Raw genomic sequence first — 17,770 nt, forward strand, 5'->3', positions numbered from 1 at the left:
TCTATTTGTTCCAATAATGTTACAAACACAATTACTCGGTAAAAAAAAACAGGTTTTTTAACTTTTTTTTTTTAACTGTGTAAAATAACAGAAATTTTTTCCAAATAAATATCGTTTTTCGTTTTGAGTGTAAATTGTGGAATTTTTCCCGGAACACCATCCGGACATTTGTTTTTTTAACAAAACAAATAGTAAAAATTGCCAATTGTTCGTGGGGCTTTGCAAAAGTTAACTATACATTATAAAATTATACATTTAACTAGGCTATCACTCAGCTGTCACCGTATCGGTTTGATCTACTTTCAATTTCATGTTTGTTAAACTAAATCTACTTAAATCAGAATAGATCGGATTTAGGCCGACTGTTTTGATAAAATTTAAAATATGTAACCGACTATTTTGTCATGTACCTATTTAAGTTTATAATTTATTCAATAGGTGTCGTGTGCCACTCGATTGAACAATTATTATTATATTCTATACCATGTGGTCGAGGGGCGTAAACCCGGTTCAGGGATTATCACAAAAGTATAGTACTTTTTTTTTTTCCATGACTATTATTAAAGGCAGCAGCTGCCGAAAGGGGCGACCGAGGCATATCGACCGATACACCCCGGGACGACGGATGCAGCTGGTGCGCTTGGCAAAAGCCGGCCGTGCGATTCCGCTGCAAAGGGGGATGTCACATCACCACGACAACGGTTATTGATCTAAACAAAGGCCCCGGATTAAGGATTAACACGCATGACAGGGGGAGAATCGGCGACCGGGTGCAAACGCAGGATGTTTAGCTACTACCTCCTCTTCCGTATTCACCCCGGGCAAATCTGTACACCCCAATAACGCGAGCGGTTGGTTCTGTAAACATAACGAAAACCAAGAATTATATAAAACCTAGACTTTTTCGTTGCGCTCGAAAACTTTGTTTTTAAAAAAGTTTTTATTTAATTAATTAATTTTTTTTGTTTTTACATTTTAGTCCTATTAAAGGTACTTAATAATAATAATTGGCGAATAGATTACTAAATTTATTTTGGAATATTTGAAAAAACATGGAATTTTACTGAAATGACCCCCGTATTTGACCCCCCTCCCCCAGCATTTCCGACCTGTATGTCCGGGTGCCAATATTATGACGGAACATTGTATTGTCATCGAAAATGAATGTCTGTGTTAAATTTCAGCCTTCTAACAATATCAGGAAGTGGGTTAAACGAATTTCGGAATATTTGAAAAAACATGGAATTTTACACTAAACGACTCCTTCATATTGACATTTTCATGTCTTAGCTCTGGCACATAACCGAAAAAAGCGTTCTTTACAAAAGCGTTACAGGGGGTAAGAGTTAAGAGGTGGGATATAGGGGTGGGAGATAGTGAGTAAGAGATAAGAGATCTGTTGTACGTTCAACGTTCAAATTAGAACTAAATGATAAATTCAAAATAGTTTAAGGGCCCAAATTCTCTATGAATTGTTTTAAGCCAGATAATAAACACTACAATATTAGCCAGAAACTTGATGTTTTAACATACTAGCTTGTTACTGCTTCTTAATATACTATATCATTATCTATAATTCCACCACTACTCTAAATTTATTCGGTAGGTACTTCAACGAGACATGAAAATGCTCTTTCGTGGTTGCAGACTCGGCTGAAAAACTTTTATGACCCTGTGTATGGCGACCTGGATGTCCGAGTCCCAATATTATTACAGGATATTGTATTGTCATCCGAGATGAGTGTCCGTGTCAAGTTGCAGCCCTCTAGGTCATCGGGAAGTGGGTTAAATTAATTTTGCAAGATTTGAAAAAAAACCCGTACAAACGTACGTACATGTTAGCGAGTTAAAGAAAAGCATTTAAAAAAAAGCGACTGATGGGCTATAAGTTTAAATTTTCCTAACGAATGCCACATTTAGTCTTCTCAGTTTTTACCAAATAATTTATTACTATGTGTACATTACCTATGAATTATAATATACTCAAAATATGTGATAAAATTTTTATAATCTCACAAATTATGTCATTATAAAATTACATACTTTAATTAACATTAATTTCATTTCATTAATTAACTAACGACTACATTATATAATGTTATTGAAAACGCTAATGATTGACGATAGGGACTGTACGTTTTTGTATCTAAAAAAAGGCCTATCTCACATTTTGTAACCTTTGGCGAGAGTTTTAAGTTTTTATTAATATATTTCGCATGACTCTTTTTAAATTTTTGTCGTGGCTATACTACTGTTTTAATTTGCATATTTATACAATGGCTCTTATTTTTTTTTTTTTTAAAAGTCCTCATCATTTTTTACTCTCAAGATTGGTAGTACACAGGGGCACTCTGGCCAGTCTGAAAATATAAATTTTCTGGATGGCCTAGTGATATTATCTATTTAGTTTATCAAAATTTGCTAGAAAGAATTTTTTTTTTAGACATTTTAATTTTTATAATCTATCTCGTAATTAAAATCGGAATTTCCCGTTTCTAACGTTTATGTTTTAAAGTATTTATTTAATAGTGTGAACTTTGATTTTTTTTTTATAGTTCAAGGTTAATGATTAAAAATGTAAAATTACTTTACACTGAGGAAATGGGTACACGTTATAAGGAAAAATTAACATTTTTAAAATCTAGTTAATCAAATATGTTTTAGTTGCCAAAATGAAGTGCGATATAAATAGGTATACTGTGTACATAGATTACATTTTCTGTACGAATTGTAATACCTATATTATTTTTCTGTCGTTATCAAGACGCTAGTTTCCCAGTAGAAGCAAATTTAATAGTAAAATAATAATAAATTATTATAATCGTGTATAATTATGCAATTGTATTACATTGTTCATTTCCTTGAAATATTTTACAAAATCTATGTCATACAATTTCACTTTATAATTAAAAAAAATTCTCACACTAAGACCAATAGTAATAACACAACAAACGGAGTTCTCAAAAAAAAAAAAAATCATAATAAATGAATAGTAGCTAAATACAAGTACAAAGTTATCCTAAAACAAACACACGTATTACAATTATTAAGAATTGTATCTATGAAAACATTTTATATCATAAAGCTTAGATCGGTACAATACAATAATGTCCATTAATAAAATTTGAAAAACGTTTTCAAACCGAATATAATTGTTAAGTAACCTATATAAAGTAAGTATAGTTAAGTAGGTCTATCAAATAATGATAAGCGTAAATCATATCGGACTACATTATTTACTGGAATCGCATTGTTTGCAAATGTACATTGTATAACATATTTTATTAGGTACTAAGTAATTTTTTAAAACAATTTTTGTGACCTTTTCAACCACTTATAATAATATTTTAAGTTTTACAATATTTTTTTTTACTTAATGTTATGTGCAAATTCAACTACAATGTAGAATGCAAACAGCTAATAGATACAATGCAGTATACTCGTTAGGCAGAATATCATACCTATATAATAACCAAAGCAATAGCAATAGGCGTGAGGGTATATGTCAGACGTTTGTCGTTGAGGAATTTCGGTCCAAGAGTGAATAGAAGATTTACTACAAGACAGTATAAATTGAAAATGTTAAAATAATGAGTGATACAAAGAAATTTAGGGGGAAAGTAGTAGAAAAAATAGATAAAAATCGTTAGTTTTTTTCTTAAAGGAAGTACATTGGATCATGAATATGTGTTTCATTTTCCTACCTCACTCATCAGTCAATTATCTTTTTGCTAAGCAGGTCAACAATGGAGCCAACATTTTTTTGCGGGGCATCTTATCCAGAAGTATAAAAAGACAGAAGAAATAATGGAAATATAGCTAAAACGAAAATACTCAAATGTATATGCGACTGAGATAGACGGAATACTACATGTAGTAAAAAAACAGTGTTTTAAGAAATTAAAATTTGCTAGTTGCTTGACTTTTGGTAAAAAACGAGAGAGAATGGAGTCAAACACGGATACTCGATATATATACGATATGGATCAGGCACGTTGAAAGCGGGGAAGAAGAAGCAATAGTGAAATGGATGAAAAACACACGAGAGAAATTTAATAGATAAGAAGATTGTATTAGATATTTAAAAAAGTTTAAAGACACAGACGCAGTCAAATAGGGGAATGAAGGCCAATGTTTTAAGGAATGGCATGTAAGTGTCAGATAGGTAGGCTGGGTTGACGAGCCTTTTGAGCGAACCGAGGCGAGCAACTCGACCAAAACGATGATACGGTTTTTACAAATAAATGTCAATAAACATAATATATAAAATCATCATTGGTCGTCTGTACCGCTGTAGTCAGGAGATGAAGCTGAGTATACCGGCGACGGAGGACTCTGTGCGATAGGCGTGCGGTTTGGTGAACTCGGCGAGTAGTTTGGCGAGCTTGGCGAGTACCTGAAACAATGTGAATCCGCATGGAATGTTATTAAAATTATATTTTGCGTATATTTTGTACGTTATAGCTGCTGAAGGGTAAAATATTCAATGTTTACCTCGGACTTGTCCTGGAGTAGTTAATCGGCGAGTAAGCCGGAGAACTTGGGCTGTAAAACGGACTGTATTGTGTGTTGGCCGCAGTGTTTGCATGCTGCTGTGCAGAAGGCGGCGAATACGAAACATTATTGGACGGTATGTATATTGGGCTGCTTGGCGAGTAAATCGGGCTGGCGGCCATTGGCGAATATTGAGGACTTTCCGATTCTTTAGAAGTGTATGATGTCGACGGTACGTATTGTGGAGACTTTGGACTATAGGTGGGCGACTTAGGACTATAGTTGGGCGAAGTCGAACTGAAACGGAAAAAAAATCGTTCAACTAGTATTTATCAACCCACCCGTATTGTATAGGGTGTAATAAATAAAGGAAATGTATGAACATTTTTTTTTTTTTAAATAATTATTTAGAAAAATTAAAATTTTACATAAACCTCGTTTAAAAAAATCTATTAACTAAACAACAAAAACGAACAAAATATTATAATGTTAAATTGTTTAGTGACACATAATATAATACCTATCTTTCTTAATGGTATGAGTTAATTTTTAACCGTCAATAATTTTGTAATTTTTACAAAACAACTTTTTGAAACGTTTAACGCGGTTGTATCTATTTTATTAGTGATTTAAAAATTTGTTTTAAAATAAGTAAACTCAGAAGCTTGATTTTAAATTTACTTTTTACAAATTGTTTTATTTTACATAAAATTGATGAATTTATGTATTAACTATTTATACAAGCTACATTGTTTGTAATCAAATTAAATACATATTATCTAAAGACAAGGGTCAAACATCTTCTAATTGATTAATAAAATGTGAAATTAACTGATTTCAACTATTGTTAAATTTTTCAGAGAACATAAATTAAATTAATTTAAAAGTTTTTTTCGTAAACGTTATTATTCACAACTAGTATTTATCCAACTCTTTTTAGTGAAAATTCCAAATAAACCTAGAATCAAATATTAAAACGATATACTTACTATTGTGACGGTGGACTGTAAGACGGCAATGTTGGGCTATAGCTAATTGCTCCGGATCGGAACGCTGGGCTCGATGGACTGTACCTGAATTCAAATAAAAATTAATGCAAAATAATATTCATCCCACAAGTTCGTCGCTGCGGTGTTTATCTAAGACAATAATTATTGAAACCGCGGTCATCTACTCATCGGGTTCTCTACAGTGCATTTAACCGTGATTAAAATCTAAAACGGTGAATTGTGATCTCGTACATTTTTTTTCGAAACTGTTATTGTACTTACGACGGCGTTGTTGGACTATAAGACGGAGACGTTGGATTGTAAGACGGAGACGTTGGACTATACGACGGAGATGTTGAACGATACGACGGAGACGTTGGGCTGTACGTCGGAGACGTTGGGCTGTACGTCGGAGACGTTGGGCTGTACGTCGGAGACGTTGGACTATACGTCGGTGACGTTGGACTGTACGTCGGAGAGGTCGGACTGTACGTCGGAGACGTTGGACTGTATGCGGGCGTCGCTGGACTATAAGAAGGCGACGTAGGGCTGTATGCTGGCGACGTTGGACTGTACCTGAATTTAGTTAAATCACAAATATTTGACACTGTAAATCAGGACGGATATAGCGTGGTCCAACTGTACTTACGAAGGACTGGTCGGAGAATAAGACGAGTTGGCGGAGTACGATGGACTTGTCGGTGAGTACGAAGGACTCGTCGGGGAATAACTATAGTTAGAAGATATGGGCGAGTACTGAGGCAAATTTTGAAGGCAAGCTGTGTACTGCGGACTTATCGGAGAATAATTTGTCGGCGACACAACACCATACTGTGGACTTAACGAGCACGTATAACTGGGCGACACCGAGCTAGGACTACGCAAAAAAGGACTCAACGTGCTCAATGGCAGTCCAGGACTACCCGGTGTCCCGTCACTCGTCATCCAGTATGGGGGCGTACTACCGCCGGAGTCGCTGGACCCTGCCGGCGAGAAAGCGGGGCCTCCAGGGGTCATGGCTGAAAAACAATAGAGTGCAATACGTCATAATATGTTATACTATAGAAAATAAATATAGCATCATCGTCTTACTTGACGACCATAAATTTTGATAAACCGGCGTGGACGGTTGATTCCATGGAGTCATTGCGGAAATAATGGACGGCGAACTTGCATTCAAGAGCATGCCATCGTTGTTCGGGCGCCCCATAAATTCAGGGTCTATAGGTATTTCTATGCCCTCTTGAGCTCTTACAGCGTCCAGTAGCAAATCGAAACAACCTTGAAATATCAAACACGATGCCACGATCATAAATAGTACTTGCGGAAGAAAAGTGGGAAAATACGAATTGCATAATAGTTTATTAAATACCCGTTCCCATTTTGGGAAGTTGTCCCATTATAATGTTTTCCGATACTCCCTTCATGGGATCCACTTCGCCGTGCAACGCCGCATCTAATAAAACTTCAACGGTCTCTTCGAATGAACATCTGAAAACAAAATCAAATCACATTGTCGATTGAACCAAATATGTGCTGGTTTTTTTTTCTTTTCAATAGGATTACTATTTGTTTTACGTACTTCATCAAAACTCCAGTGTCTTGCCTGTTGATACCGTGTCGAGTAATGGCCATCAGATGACCTTTGGCTGTCATTACATCGCATAGCAATGCCAAATGACGATAGTTTACATACAAACCGTAAAACTGCAATACGGTATTCATTTCTTTTTCCACAGACTTGCGCACGGCTTCTATGCCCAACACCTGTACAACGCGATTAATGCAAGTTATTTACACGGTTCGGTCGATCAAAAATATTACATAAATTATTATACAACCGACGAACGCTTACAGAAAATATTTCACAAATATCGTTGGAAAACGTTCTCGAGGGGTCGACATCCTTCTCGCTTAACACTCTCATCAGGCTCGTGCCGTCAGTTTCCAGCAACCAGTCGGCAATTGCTCTGAATTCGCCATTTTCAGTGATCACTGTTCTTTTTTTAGAATCAGCCAAAGGCAAGTGCATGTAGACTTTTGTTATTGACTCTATTCCCTAAGTCGAGGAGAACAAAAGCAATTTGATATAAATTGCAATACATATATTATTATCGTGTAGATGTGTAATATATTTTAACAAAATAATATATAGGTACCCGTGTACCGTGTATTTTAATTATGATTCGTTTAATGTACAATTACATCAAGTACATTAAGTAATGTTTAAGTACGTGATGTATTTATTAATAATGAGTTTTTTTTTGGTATTAATGAAATAATTTTCACCTACTTGCAAAGTCATATCGGATAACATATTTGCTTCGATACATCTAAGGAACATGTCGTCTTCCATTTTTTCAACACCGTCGTCTTCGTCTTCGGCGCGCCCATTCATTTTGCCATCATCGAGATTCATTATGCGTATGCGTAGGATTAATTTGTCTGAGTTATCGTCATTGAAAATACAATTGAGGTCATCGCCAAAACCGGCATTGATCTTTTCCGATATCGCTTCCATGGTTAATTTTTTATCTAAAAACACATAATATATAAGTATAATGTATAATCACGGATACCCCCCCCCCCTCCAAAAAAATGTTTTTCTTATTTTTTAATGATTTTTAAGAGTTGTATTACGGGCAAGAAATTATTATTGTTGTCTTTAAAACGTTATCGGAAATTTTACTGATATATGAACGGCCGCTAACGTATACAAAATTAATAATTATACATTCAATAAAGTTCACAATTAATTTCAAACAAATTTATTTTTGGGTTATTTAAAAAAAATGACAGCCACTCCATGGACCCCCAAGTGACCATCTATAGACCCCCAAGGGGTCCGAGGACCACCGGTTAAGAACCTATGATCTAGACGATTGCCAGTAATATGATTGAAATGACGATTTACAACTTGACAAAATAATCAGGAAAAAGCTGATTTCTTCATAGTCATGTAAAAGAAATACATTGTGCAAAACTTATGTACAGAGATCATATAGCATAAATGTACCGGACGCGTTTTAGTGCTATGTAAAATATAAACATTTATAATAAAAAAAATGTATAAATGAAATTTCAAAAGTTAATATAAATAAATTGAAAAATCATAATTATCTAAATTTGTCAACTATAATATACTCAATTTTTTTTTGTAACATTAAAATGTCGACTATCAATAAATTATTGAAAATTTGTATTAAATGTTATCTTGGACAATGTATACGCGGCATGACGAAAACTCCAAAAACTGAAAGTAAGCATGTGTAACCTTTACAGGCACATAATTAAAATATCATATCATAATTGAAATTCGGTAAATTATGATTAAAAACGTAATCACAACCGGGAAACTATTAAACGATTAGTCAATTAGTGAATGGGGATTACACGGTTGGTTAATTTGATCTAATTTCATAACAGTTCTCACCGGTCATCTTTTTTCGATCTAATTCGATACGCAACAACCACGGAGAGATTTTCGTTGGATCAAAATCGGGCATCTCGTAGTAGATATCTACAAATTCCTGATCTTCGCTTATTACTGTATTGTGCGGATCTGGATCATAATAAATGGCCGTATTGGCCGTTACTTTTCTCAAGGTTGTGTGCTCGAGACGGCACAATACGTTTTTGGCTTTCTCCGCGTCTCTAGCTGCCGTTCCCGTCAAAAAAACAGTCAGCGAAGGAGCTTTCGGCCTCTTACTTATGTTTATGATTTCCTGAAAAAATCAATTGAGACACATATTGAGATTGTATATATATATATATATATATTCCCTAAAAATTTTCTAGTAACTCACATCACCCATCCCAGCCCTTCATCCCATTCCATCCCAGCACTTATATTTAACTTTTATTTAAAAAAAACGATTTAAATGATTAAACCCCGATTTTGCACTGGTCGGAAACAACAGTAAAACTATGATTAATGTTTGGATCGTTAAATAAATGTATAATATTTTATACATATTATATTATGTTTATACTCATTTATACTAAAAGTGATTATTATGGTCTCAAATTTTTATTTTTTAATTTTAAATTAAAAAATTCTAATTATAAGAAGTGTATGTATTTTATTCACCTATAAAAGTTAGTATATGTCTGTTTATTCTATAAGACAAATATTGCATTAACATCTACCACGTTAGTTTACGATTACCACCTAAGTGATACTTAACGCTTATTTCGTTATGCATATTATATGCTATAGGCTGTTTTTTTGGAATAAAGTTTTTATCCATTGAAAACATATTCAGCACACTTGAGCCACATTGAAAAAAATAGAGTTTCTTTGAACAATACACAAGTGTCAATATTATTACCTTCAATCTGGGCACTCCCAGAGTTACATTTTTCGATGAAACACCAGCAAAGTGGAATGTATTTAACGTCATTTGAGTAGCCGGTTCTCCTAAACTCTGAGCAGCCAACGCTCCTACCATTTCTCCGGGAACGGCCTATATTCATAAAAAAAATAGAGTAGAAACATATTTTTGCTCAAACTGCTTTTACCCTAGGACACGCTAACCTGAGCTTGGTTAAACCGGTTTTCGATTTCACCCATTAACCATTCAAACGCTTCCGAAGACAAACGAAATTTCTCGGATACCAGTTTGGTGCATAGCGTTGAACGCACTAAACATTGGAACAGTAATGTAGCATTTTCGTTGGCCTGTTTACTCAACTGGTCTTTGCCGGCTACAATAACGCATTTGTCCAATAAATCTCTAACTCCTATATGACAGCAAAAAAATTGTTTTTATTATAGGCGTTTCGACGGTCGTTAATAAAACACAAGCACTTTACCGCGCAGCACTTTGATAGGGCTCAAATCCGTCGGCAGTCGTTTATTGATACCGAAAATTTTTTGTACGTTCCATATCATTCGTTTGAGATTACACGGCAACACCACTTTGCTGTCGCCAGTTCGAAAAATCTGCCTGAGCGTGTCTCGGTCAGCGTTTAACTGTTCCCATTCGTATTCCAACTCGGTTACCGTATTGTTGCTGTCGGACAATTCCTTCACCACGTCTTCCGTAAACAGTTTCCTCATGAGCTTTTCGTTGGAAACGTCAAATTTAAATTGTTCTTCGAATCTCTCGTGCGACGGTTCGATGGTGTCTAAATTCTGAAATTCCACAGCTTCGCCGCGCAAACCGTCTTCTCCGTACCGGAATTGAATCAGTTGACCGGTAGAGTTGCGAACGGTCCCGTCGTAATGGACCATCACCGACTCCATGGCTTTGATTAATCGTCTCTGAATGTATCCTGGACGATGATGATGATAGTAATTGTTTTTATTATTAAATTATTAGATTATAATTTGTTGTCAGTCGTCGCGTTTATTGTGTCGACCGAGTGATACTTACCGGTTTCAGCAGTTTTAACGGCTGTATCGATGAGCCCTTCGCGGCCTCCCATCGCGTGGAAAAAAAACTCGGATGGCGTCAATCCGGCGAGATAGGAATTTTCCACAAAGCCTCGCGATTCAGGACCGTAGTCGTCTTTGATAAAATGTGGCAACGTACGCTTCCGAAACCCAAACGGTATACGTTTACCTTCTACGTTTTGCTGGCCAACACACGCAATGACCTATATAGAAGCATCATTTAACGTATTGTTCATATTTTTTTATTATTTTAATGAATATAGAGATGTGTAATACGTCAAACATGCAATCGCACACATCACCACGCACCTGAGAAATATTAATGTTCGATCCTTTGGATCCCGACACGACCATAGCCTTGAGATTGTTGTATTCCGTTAGAGATTTTTTGGCAGAACCTCCGGTTTTGTCGCGAGCATCGTTCAAAATTCTGTTCACTTGATTTTCGAAGGTCTGCCGCAAAGTGTTTCCGGGCGTCGGCTCCAGGTCCATGCTGTGCGCTTTCTGTATTACTTCGATCACGTCTTGTTTGGCTTTCTTGATGGCTTTTTGAATTTCCAGATAAGTCTGAGGATCGGCGATCGTATCGCCAATACCAATGGAGTGCCCTGAATTGATTTATTGTAACGCAGATTATTTTAGAAAAATATCTCGAATTGAATAAATACATATATATATATATGGAAAATACATTACCTTCGTAGAGAAGCCAATTATTGACCACGCTTTGAATATTACCGTAGAACTGACCGCAAATTTCATGGCCTAGTTCCAGCATGCATATATGAAGCAGAGAGCCGGCAGATGTGCCCAATGTCTTTTTGCATAGTATACCCATAATTAATTCACCGTGTTCCACAATTACCTGTAAGCGGTGTTACCAAAAGTGTTAAATTTGATTACATATAATTATTATTGTCGACGAAATTGTGTGCGTACACCACCTTAGTATCTCCGGGAGATATCCATCTATAGGGACCGTTATCTTCGTCGTCCGGATGAGTAGAATGCGTGCGTATCATGTTGACATTGCCGGGAATTATCAAGGAAAACAACTGTTTGCCCGTGTACAAGGCTTTAGGTTTTAATATACACGGAACGGGCATTCTTCCGTTCCAGTTGGGCAAATGCATTAGTAAGTTCATCAATTGTTCCTGTACGCAAAAGAAAGACACATACATTTGATATTACTTAATAGTATATAATCGTGTCAACGAAGCTTGAGAAACTTTCCATTGTAAATAAACGCATTAAATTACCTTCTCGATAAAAACATCTCTCTTTGTCATTTTTCTGACTGCAGTCAATGTATCTTGAACGATTCCCATGACTGGTTTGTTATTCTGGGGCGTAATGATTTGCCTGGAAGTGATATGGATGTTTTCCACTTCGGCCCTCGTTTCCATAGACTGTGGAACGTGAAGATTCATCTCGTCGCCGTCGAAATCAGCGTTGTAAGGTGACGTGCAGCTAATGACAATAAACACAGTACAACAAATTAGGTACTCTTGCGATTGAAAGAAAAAAAAAATATATATATATATATATATACTAGGTATATATAATATATTAGTAATTCATCGGGCACCTTAAGTTCATACGGAATGTAGACCACGGTAGAACTCTTACGCGGTGACCCATCATACTCATTTTGTGCAGTGTGGGCTGTCTGTTGAATACTACCAGGTCACCGTTCTTGATGTGTCTTTCGACTTTATAACCACATTGTAAATGCAAATCCGACGGTCTGGGATGAAAACGTAAATCCACTCTTTCTCCGTTGTCTCGTATGATGTACTTGGCACCTGGATACTGAGAATGGCCGCGGTGCACCAGTTTAATCATTCTAAATAAAAAAAATGTAGATCGTAACGCGGGTAATTTGTTGTGACCAACGTGTGTAAAATGATGTGTAAAATTCGGATAACACTAATACCAGAATGGCCAAAATATCAATACCGATGGTCTTTCATTGTTAGTGTCTTCGAAACACTCTCGGCACTTACTCGTCAATGTTGAATGGAGTAACAATTTCCGGGAAAGTCATGTTTTGGGCAATTGAACGTGGGACGCCGACTTCATCGATGCGCAAGTTCGGATCCGGCGTGATGACAGTGCGGGCTGAGAAATCTACACGTTTGCCCATTAAATTTCCTCGAATTCTACCTTCTTTTCCCTTCAGCCGAGCTTTTAACGATTTCAGAGGTTTGCCAGATTTTTGCATAGCTCTAAAAACAAAATGTGTTGTTGTAGTATGGACACGTATAGCTTTTTTGTTTTCATTACCGTACATTACTATTGAACCGAATATTATAATATGTTAAACAATAAAATTAATTATTATCGTAGTAAAACATTTTAACAACATAATAATGATTATTATAGTACAACATTTTAACAAAACACAATACTGAACACTTAAAGTTATATACATAAATGTGAAATTTCCCGTTCTTTTTTGACAAAAAACATGTAGGTAAATAGGTTACGCTTGTTATTTGAGACCTATTTATTATTACCGTTACTACAATTTCATATGAAAAGTATCAACAATGTTTCATAGTCATATTGGTACCTCCTACCAGTTGTGTCCAATTTTAGAAAAAATGCGATTTTTACCGTTTTCAGATGAGATAATTTATTTCCCCCCAAATTAAAGCAGCTGGAATCTATAATTTTCCGTTAATATTCGTTTACTTTCTTGTGGTTAAGACAATCATTTTATGACCGGTTGCCAGTGAAGAATGGTTTTAAATGAAACCGAAACGCGGTTATGTGTATTATTTTAGTGAATTTGATTTTACCTTGGAAGTCCTGGCATGTCGTTATCAACAAATGTGGCGACGTGAAATTGTAGCATTTTTAGACTCTGAGATAAAATATGTGTGGCAGCACCGGCCTGTTCGTTGTGTTTTAATTCGTTGTTGCACTTTACTATGTCGGCCAGCTTGTGTGTTAAATCGTCCTGAAAACACATTTTGTTATACGTATACGGTTGTTGTTTCGATAGATTTTCAATTTGTACACACTCACTTGATTTCTAGCCGACCCATGCATAACAACCGCCGGCCGGACAGCCAAAGGGGGCACCGGCAAAACGGTCAGCACCATCCATTCGGGTCGCGAAAATTTCGGATCCATTCCCAAAATAATTATCTCTTCGTCCGTGATGTGTTTGAGAATTTCAAGTGCTCGTTCGGCCGTTAGAGTTATTTTTTTATCTTGACTTTCATCATTGACGTGTTTCCATTCGGCCGTCAGGTCCAAACCAGTGCGTCGAATTTTTGGTTGAAATCGACCGCAACCACCGTGTCCGGGCTTTGTGTCCTGTAAATCGTCCAAATCTAGGATTTAAGATCTACACCCAGGTCAGATTAAAATGTATTATAATAAAATCCAAAATGGCGTAGGCACGCATTTGGAATATATTATTCTACTATTTAGTTATTACGGTAGTGGGTGTTTCCGTTTGCCTTCATTAAATTATGTTATTTTAAAAGCTATTGGTAATGTGATTTGGAAAACACTACTTTCCAAATTTTGCAAATACAAAATTGTAAACATATTAAAGTGATTACAATAACATCTCATAATGTCAATACAATATATAAACCCAGCAGTACTGACAATAATTGTAGTTATGTAAAAAAATAAATCGTACTAAATTAAAACACACATTTACATTAAAAAAAAAAAAAAATGTACATTTAAATATATAAATCTATCTATCCGTCTAAATATTTATTGATATAGTACGAAAAAAAATTAAACAAAATTGCTGCTAAATTCGACAACAATCGTGTATTGTACTCACTGGGGGATTTGGATCGTTGGTTATATCCAATTGATCGCCTCCTTCACAAACCGTTTTGGCTTTACACAAATCGTATATAAACACCAAACGTTTTCTCGGTTGCCGTTTGGAATTCATTAAAATGTCTTTTACTTTACTACTAGTCTATAACAAAACAAAACAATAGTTCAAAAACGTCCGCGGTAAAGATTTATCGTAAATATCAAATTTCCTACTTACAGGAGTAACCAAAAGTTTTGAGCAGTAGTAACAAACACATCGTAGTATCTTTATGATTTTAGGAAGAAATCCTATGTGAAACACGGGCTTGGCAAGTTCAATGTGACCAAAATGACCAGCACATTCAGTCATGTTACCTAAAACACAATTGACAATTTATATACTGAAGGTGATAGATCATATTAAGGTATATAGATTATATTAGTCGGTATTAAAAAAAAATGTCATCGATTTTATTGGAGAAAATGCATTATCGGTACGGTACTCCCTACATTTGTATAATTTGTATAAGGTTATGGCTTGTTTACATCATCAATATAAAGTGATGAAAAATATCCCGAGTAGGAGTATAATAAGTGTTATAAAATAGGATATCCGCTAGATGAATTTCAAGATAATAATGTTCACTATATTGTTCGGATGAAATAAAGCTGAGATATTTTTATACTTATTACCGACAACCGAAATTGTAGAAGATACAATTTGGCCCGTCGTTAGAGTCGATTAATACTTTGAGAATATTACATTCAGTTAAAAACTAGTCTTTAGGCGTCTCGGATAAAGTAACTGAGTTTTGATGACGATGATTGTGAGTAATTTTGTTTTTTAATTTTGACCGGAATTTTTTTTTATTTTCTCGCTTCCTATTGTCGTGTCACACCACCTAGTTGTGCACAGTATATGCGGCTGGCTGAATGTCACAACATTTTAGGCTTTATAGCTGTAATAGCTGTAATAGTTATGACGGTTTTTTTTTATTCGAACGCGGGATGGATTTTGGTGTATCAGTCAATCAACTTATACCGTTTATTTGCAGCAGTTTAGCCTAATCTTAGAAAATACAATATATAATATCCCTTACCCGTGCAAGTCTGACATCTCGTAAACCGATCGATAACTCCTTGTCGAGGGTCCATAAGACCTCCGAGTTTTGGGCGCTTACCGTCCATTGTTTCTGCAAAATGTATACCGCCATCTGTGACTGACATACGTCTCTGAAAAGAAAAATATACATACGAACAATAAATTATAATTTCATTGAAATTAAAATAAAATGTAGTTTGAGAACGAACACTATTCGTCTAGATAGTCGCTAACAGAACTACAAACGTCGAAAGTACAGTACTTACACATTCATCCGGAGACAAAATACCGAATTGCACCCTTTTGACAGTTACGAGTGGTGCTTTCGAATCGCTTGCGGCCATAATGCTATTTCACGTCGTTTTCTTTCTACTTTTAATCACTAAAATCCATTATGTTTTCTTCGCCGATTTTCAAGTCGTTTTCGTCCGCCTTTGATTGAAACGATCCGTTTTTCCGTCGTCGCACAGTTGCGATAATCGCCCAAGACAGCTGTACACGTACAGAGCAGCTACATCGGACAATATTTAATTTTAATAACCACTATATAACCTAGAACCGTTTTCAATATTTAACATAACTATTGTTAACTAATTTATACAATAAAACTATAGCGGCTTAACGGGTCGAATATGCCGATTTAGAGTAGCATACTTGTGTTTATAAAGTTAGGCAACTCTTTTTGATACGCGATGAATCTCAGTGACTCATCCAACTGAGGAGTTGGCCAAGCTGACCAATTATTATTTTTGAATAATATTATTTCCCTACCACGTATGCACTAAGAAAATCATTTATAATGTAGATATTTATACAATTTTAATTCACACCCAATGTTACAGCAGTTATTTTTTTTGTTAGCATCAAAATCGTGTGTATTTTTTTGAGTTGTGACTTTGTTCGTCACTATTGTGTTGCGCGATATAATTCTAAAAACTACCGACAAAGCTCTTGTGTTGACGACGGTGAATGTAAATTATGAACATGTGAAAATGTGCTGGAATTACGTGATAATAATATACTTTTTTAAACGATTTATCGCACTTACAAACATTTGCGGTACTCCTTTTTTTCTCATAAAGTCCGAAGATACAGGACTCCCACAAACGGCTGTTCACTAAAAATATTGTTTGTAAAAAAAATATCATGAATTTCGTTTTATTTTTAGTGGACTATATTGTAAACGTATTTTACATTTATTGTACAATTTTGACATTACTAACTTATGGATATTATTTATATAAATATACGAAGATAATATACAGAAATTGCCTGAATAAGACGTATTGAGTATAAAAATATGTATTGCGCATTCCTGTAATAAACACAAAACAAAAGACTATGTGTACGCCGCACTAGCAAACAAGGCTAGGAACTTGATGTTCCCGCGCATTTTTAATATTATACATTTTAGCATAAAAACGAAACAGACAAATATCAAAAAAAAATTGTTAATTCCTAATATGCCGAAACAGTGGGAAACGGACCACTCGGATGTGTCTGGACAAACCTGTGCTGTATTTGTATGTGTTACACTTTTGAAATTATCCAAACAATTATTGACTATTGGGTGCCCATTGATAGTAAAACAAGATGTAAAACTTACTTCTGCCACTGTCTGGTGAACGTTCAGCGCACTTGATGAACGCGCGATGACGACCGAGTTATAGAAGGGTTGGCTGACAAGTTTGCACGCTGTCGCGAATGGTCACAATAAATGAGAACGTACACACAAGGGCGGCCCGACGTGGGGTCGCAATTGTAGGGGGATGTTTAGCGCGTTCTGCCGGCGAAAAGGGAAAAATATTGATTTTTCCGTTTCTGATGCTGCGGCGTAATCGGGACCCTATTTTCGCACCGCCGAACATCTATACGTGGTACGCTTTCCAAAAATATATTAACAACGACTTACTCATTTTTAAGGGAAGAATCACCGATATATATATATATATATATATCGGGTAATTCTTTTAACGCCCTACACTTAGTTTA

The 17,770-nt window shown here is 35.6% G+C and overlaps 1 protein-coding gene across 1 annotated transcript; it reads right to left on the minus strand.

The window, feature by feature from the left end:
• Positions 1-3,091: 3,091 nt before the first annotated feature.
• LOC126844172 (DNA-directed RNA polymerase II subunit RPB1-like) lies at positions 3,092-16,122 on the minus strand. The gene is made up of 27 exons (XM_050582085.1): positions 16,045-16,122; positions 15,777-15,909; positions 14,915-15,051; positions 14,696-14,839; positions 13,915-14,208; positions 13,686-13,846; positions 12,888-13,109; positions 12,470-12,727; positions 12,141-12,351; positions 11,826-12,035; positions 11,578-11,746; positions 11,191-11,489; positions 10,862-11,084; positions 10,299-10,760; positions 10,021-10,226; positions 9,815-9,949; positions 8,917-9,208; positions 7,777-8,018; positions 7,339-7,542; positions 7,066-7,250; positions 6,856-6,974; positions 6,576-6,764; positions 6,133-6,502; positions 5,766-6,059; positions 5,484-5,567; positions 4,495-4,791; positions 3,092-4,396 (listed from the first exon to the last, which is right to left on the minus strand). Exons 1-27 carry the CDS (start codon positions 16,120-16,122, stop codon positions 4,273-4,275), a joined length of 5,742 nt encoding a protein of 1,913 aa, XP_050438042.1. The 3' UTR covers positions 3,092-4,272.
• Between the last annotated feature and the right edge of the window lie 1,648 nt (positions 16,123-17,770).

This window comes from Adelges cooleyi, unplaced genomic scaffold (genome assembly GCF_023614345.1).
Source record: "Adelges cooleyi isolate 19-005CV unplaced genomic scaffold, UGA_ACOO_1.1 ACOO_flye_CR_arks_rails_tigmint_CR_PRNA_651, whole genome shotgun sequence".
Taxonomy (NCBI): Eukaryota; Metazoa; Arthropoda; class Insecta; order Hemiptera; family Adelgidae; genus Adelges; species Adelges cooleyi.